Raw genomic sequence first — 5,757 nt, 5'->3', positions numbered from 1 at the left:
TCAACAAACTCATGACCTATCTTTGTTGCCTCTCTCTCTCTCTCTCTCTCTCTCTCTCTCTCTCTCTCGCCCCCCCTCTCTCTCCCTCTCTCTCTTTCTCTGTCCATACATCTTCTTACAACTTCTGGCGTCTAGACAATCACTGGCACGATTCAGACGATGATAATATCATCACTAAAGAATTGAAATAGGAACAACACATCAACAAAAAAACCCAGGTCATACAATGACCTTCCTAAAGGACCAAATAAAAGAACAGCAAAGGTGAATACTGTGTGTCTCAGTGAAACTAAAAGCAAAAAGAGGCAGACAGGAAACGGTTAGAGAATACAAAATAAACTTTATACAGTAAAAAAAAAAAATTAAAAAAGACCAACAAAATCTCTTGCATACCAATGTTGACTAATTTCCATAAAACCAAAAAAAAAAAAAAAGCCCAACAAAAAACCCACAAGAAACTGACATACCGTACCAATGAAGGCAATGATTTAAAAACTCATCTTCTAGAGCTATGTCCTTACAAAATTTATTATTTGCGTAAAGTTATACATTTTCCATAGACATAAACTACGTAATGTTAAGCTAAGTAGAGAATCATAAAAAAAATAATAAAAAATTAAATCACACCATGTGCATTTTGATAGATCTACAGACATTCTGAAAGTCCCTACAGGCTCTCTGTATTTCTGTAGTTGATGTTTTAGCACTCTTTACAAAATGTCTGAACCTTTCCGATCTACTCCGTCAAGGGAAGTATGAATGGGTATGCATCAGTTATTCATGTCCATTTAGACGCCTAAGAGATCATGTTGGATTACAAAATACTGTTCTTGGGATAAAAACAACAGTCACTCCTGCTTTCATAATGTTCAGCTTTACTGATGGAAATTTTCATGGAAGTATTAGAACAAATATTTTTGTTCCACAATCGTCAAGTTCTCCACTACTCCCTGCTGCGGTCGGAACATCACTGCATTGGTAACTTCACGTTCAGAATTAGAGGTTATAGCCCATAAATATCAAACCAAGTCTCAGAATATGGCATAATCATTATGGTATTATGAAAGTTTGGTTTACACTTTATATTTCTAGTGAAAGAGCAGAAAAAACACATAACATTGGAAGCGGGCCTTCTTTAATACACGGCCAGTGCCAAACCTAAAACAACAAAACTGATGGCGGAAAAGACACTACCCAATGGTCTTCAGTAATAGCATACATGTAAGCTTTCTCTGTAACTTTTAGGATTGCCACCACGACTTGAGCAACAAGCGTGCATTGACACAACGTTTTGTACGAACAGGTTGACGACGCGAGTATTTATTTCGCAGTTTCTTATTTTGTAGTCATGCTTGTTCATACACCCCCCAAGGCTGTAATTCGTAATACCGACACATGCTTTTGATTTCAAAGCTAACATCAATTCAATACTGCGTGGGAAAAATATTCAGAGACTGTTAGAAAAGTTCCTCGTCGTTGAACGCGCTGTCTTCCGTTGACAAGTCTTTATCTACAGCCGGGTCACTATTGGAATTGGAATGAGCATCACTTCCGGCCGCGTCATCTGACACAGACGACATGGATACGATTTGGCGCCCTAAACCATACGGTGTCATGCCGCTTTGGTTTGCTGTTAAATTAGTTCCGTACTGCAGAGAAACGATATTCTGGCTCTCGCTGGACAGTTTTGTAGCTTCGACATCGGAGGGAATAATTTGCCGGGAAAATCCGTACGGTGTCATTCCTGATTGAGATGGGTTCCTGTTCGAGCCTGCTTGCATGGGGATGATTCTTTTGCCTTCAGCTAGCTGCTTCTCGGTAAAATGACGCTCTGCCTTGTCTGCAATCTTCACGCCGTAAACAGGACCTTTGAATCCATTCTTGAGAGCCTGGAATGGTATTTGTAACAGGATATTTCAAGTCTCTCATAATTATTTTGTAAACACTCGTTGTAATGATATGTACCCTAAAAACAAATCTCATTTTCACAGCAAATCCAACCAACTAAATAAGACAAACAAACAAACCAACATCAACAACAAAAGCACCCCCCCGGGGCCCGCACCCCCCCCCTCCTCACTCTTCTCACTTTTTTCATTTTGTTCATATTTAATCAATCCATCAGAAAATCGTTTCTTTCTCAATAATTTAGTTCTGAAAAAAAAAAAGATTAATAATTTAAATGTGGGTGTTTTTATGCCCCCACCAACATAATTTAGATCATTAGGAGGAAGGCTTTGACCTTTCCTCTCACGGCCAATCTTGAGTAAGAGGGATGCAACATCCTGGCAGAAAGACCGAGATACTCGAAACAAATTCTCCCCTCCCAGGAATCGAACTTTGGTTTCCTGAATGCGGTGGCGAAGTGCCTAACCGCTACAGCACAGACACAGACACCAGTTCAGTCCTGGCTACAAAGTAAACACAAATGTGAGGCATAGAGGTGAAATCAGGCGCTCGTCAAAATAATTAAATCGAAAAAACTGGCACTCTTCTGTGTTTGGCAATTTTATCGAATTTTGTTTTTTTCACTCAACACTTTTAAGGTCCGTTTTAAAATAATTATTCTGAGTGAATTTTACTGAAAAATATCGATTTAAGGCATAAAAATGTAAATTTGCCGTTTCTAAGGACTCTCAAACTTTGGAAATCGCCAGACTTTGGAGCCATTTTCTCACCAATATAACCCCTGAAACCAAGCGACCCCCCCCCTCCTTCAATTGCTAACATCTCGACTTCTATGCTTAATAGATCAATGATTTTTTCCCCTAGACCAAGACGGATGAACAAGCTTTAAAATGATACCACATGTCCAAAAATTGACGAGGGCCTGATTCCAAGCGTCATGACACAAATAATGATGATGACGATGATAACATCATCAAAGGGGATATGGGCGACAAAATGTCGAAGAAAACGAAGGCTAAACATAATTATGAAAATCAAAACATACCAAGGATCCCAGAGCATGTAGGCAGTTGAACACCTGGAAAAAATACGGACATCAAAAAGGGTGGTAGATATATATAATATCTTTAAAATTTGATGAACTCAATAAGCAAAGTAATTTAGACAAACAGAGAATACGTACATTTCTGCAGTTTTAATTATATCCCTTTACTCTTTCTTAATGTTACCCTTTGCATATTCCCCAACGACCCCCCCCCCTTTTTCACCCCCCCCCATCATAACCCCCCCCCCACACACACAATTATACAACATAAGTAATAGAGAAAAAATCAGACCATCTGCTGGTGAAATTTCTAAAATCCATATCCCTTGACTAAATATAGCAACGGTGATATAATATTTATACTAGTCAGCAGTTCCCTGTTGTAGATCAGGCACAGCTATGAGCGTGACATGAGTCAGCCTATTTACAATTCTACTATGCTTGAACGAGAAATGTCCCCCATTTGGAATGGCCTAAAGACACCACAGTCAGTGGCACTGCCCCGGGGGTAAGTAATTATTTATTATTGTAAGCACATGGTAACAATGGTAACCAAGCAAACGTCCGCCATATTTGATAATTTCATCAAATTTCAAAAGCTATCTTCTCTCTTGTTTTTTGTCCGTTAGCTTTCATTTTTTGAAAGGACAAACAAAGATAAGATAAGATAATACTTTATTATCCCAGAGGGATCAATGTAATGAAAAAGTAACGCCAGATTTGTAATATTACGATAGAAGGGAGCATCACAAACACAAACTCAAAACCCAGTATCACAACAGACAGTCGAGAACATCATCAAATGCAACACCAGGGAACAGTGGCTGTATGGATGGGCAATTGGCAAAACTGGAAGAAATGTATTTGCACACATGACTGCTCCCATCTCAAAAGATGCACTAAATTCCCGGAGTAGAAGAGAACAAGTCACGATCTTTCGCCTGCAAACACAACACATCCCACTGAATTCCTACCTAAATAAGATCCACAAGGATACCCCATCCGACTGCCGTTGTATGACTGCCAGGATGAAACAGTATCACACCACCTCTTTACCTGCCCTGCACTTAGCAACCTGCGTAGCACCTACCTACCTGCCTCCCTAAACGTCGGAAATACTCTGTACAACGACAAAACACGGCTGATAAAAACCTGTAAATTCTTTGCCATATCGACAGGCCGCAAAGTTAGAACTCAAATGGCCGCTGGATCGGAAAAGTAAAGTAAAGTAAGTAATATTACGATTACGAAAATAATTATGGACTCTGGAAATATGTACTATGGACAAATAGCAAAAAAACCCCTCGAAATTTCAAACAAAAACACTGATTGTAACTATTTTTTTTATTATCTTAAAAAAGGCTCTAATTCAGTAAAGGTCACACATGGACGCACATTGTATAAAGCAATTTAGCTATTCAGATGAAAAATAACGAAGAAGACGTAACTTGAAGTCAGGAAAATAGATTTTTTTAAAATGAAGAAAATGTTTTAAAACAAGACCCAAAATTGCAAATTATTAAAAAAACACACCTCATTTTAACATGACTTTCAAACATAATTGATTGAAACGTGCGCTTGAAACTTCGGGGGAAATGGATGTAGGTTTCAAAATGGAGAAAAACAAATGCATGGTCAAACTGGGTAAAAATGGGGGAAATTTTACCCGCAGATGGCCTTAACCGATAGTCGAACCTCATCCGCCCTCTGTCTAAACTTCCACAGAACGAATATTAAAGGGAAAAAAATGTCAGTTCGAATAAATTCATATTAAGCACAGAAATTGCTTAGAATTCAGGCTAAAAATTTCCGTACCCTTTTTTAAACCATTGTTTTTTCTTTCTTCTTTCCTTACTTAGACATTAGGCATAGAAGACAAGCACAGAGAGTGTGCAATATGATTATGAGGAGATGTGCTTACCGTGTAGACGGCTTTCACTTCGTACAGGTCTGTGATTTGAAAGACATCCAAGGCGTTCATGCCGTACTCCACACAGGCTTTTGTGAAGAACTCAACATTTTCCATCTAGGGAAGAAATTTTAAAAAAATGGAGTTGAATAAATTGTTCGCTTTTATGCACAAGGGGGCTAGATTCTCTATCCCGAAAAATGCTGTTTTGAGAAAATCGAAGGTAAAAGTTCAGCCCCTTGTTCAGTTTCTTTAAAAGACGAGGAGAGTTTTCGCTACAACCAAACAAATATACACACCAATGAAACCAAACTTCTCCTATAGGTAGGCCCACTTTGGTGTAGATCAAGATTTCTGGAAACCCCCGAAATTTGTGTTTGCCCCCTTGTCCTTCAAAGCGCCCAATTTAACTTAAGAAAAAGGGAGTGTATACAGACCCGGTAACCGGGAACTAAGTCACGAAGTATACAGACCCGGTAGGGGAACTCGTTTGTGATTTCGGAAAGTTTCAGCGCCCTCTTGGCTTTGGGTAGAACTAGGTTCTTCTCTCCTTGGTTTGTTCTAGATCTATGGCCTAGGTCTAGATCTAGACAGACAGATATACAGTAGAAAATGTCCTGTTATATCCGATCCCTGTTAAATCAGAAATGCAAGGAAAGTAAGCATTTGTGGACTAATCCAGCTGTACTTTTTCATGGGTAGTTTCCTTTGCCACATGTACCCATGAACAGGGGTTTTGGGACCAACTTTCTCCTTGAATCCTTAAACCACATCAGAAGAGCTTGGTCCACAACATCTGTATCGGGTAGTCTCATTTTCTTTCGATTCGATCCAGAGCAAACTTTCCATTGGAGTATGCTGCCACTATCTTCTCTCTATCCTTGATAATGGTGTG

The 5,757-nt window shown here is 39.1% G+C and overlaps 1 protein-coding gene across 1 annotated transcript in view; it reads right to left on the bottom strand.

Moving 5' to 3' along the window:
* Positions 1-504: 504 nt before the first annotated feature.
* Positions 505-5,757, bottom strand: part of LOC101850070 (muscle-specific protein 20) — an 18,006-nt gene continuing 12,753 nt past the window's right edge. Inside the window, exons 4-6 of the mRNA XM_013079984.2 lie at positions 4,875-4,979; positions 2,954-2,986; positions 505-1,889 (exon numbers count right to left, since the gene is read on the bottom strand). Of these exons, the coding sequence (XP_012935438.2) occupies positions 1,458-1,889; positions 2,954-2,986; positions 4,875-4,979 (570 nt within the window). The 3' untranslated portion in view covers positions 505-1,457. The remainder of the gene's footprint in view (positions 1,890-2,953; positions 2,987-4,874; positions 4,980-5,757) is intronic.

Source organism: Aplysia californica, unplaced genomic scaffold, assembly GCF_000002075.1.
Source record: "Aplysia californica isolate F4 #8 unplaced genomic scaffold, AplCal3.0 scaffold00070, whole genome shotgun sequence".
In the NCBI taxonomy this organism is placed as follows: Eukaryota; Metazoa; Mollusca; class Gastropoda; order Aplysiida; family Aplysiidae; genus Aplysia; species Aplysia californica.
This window is presented reverse-complemented; position numbering and strand designations above follow the sequence as displayed.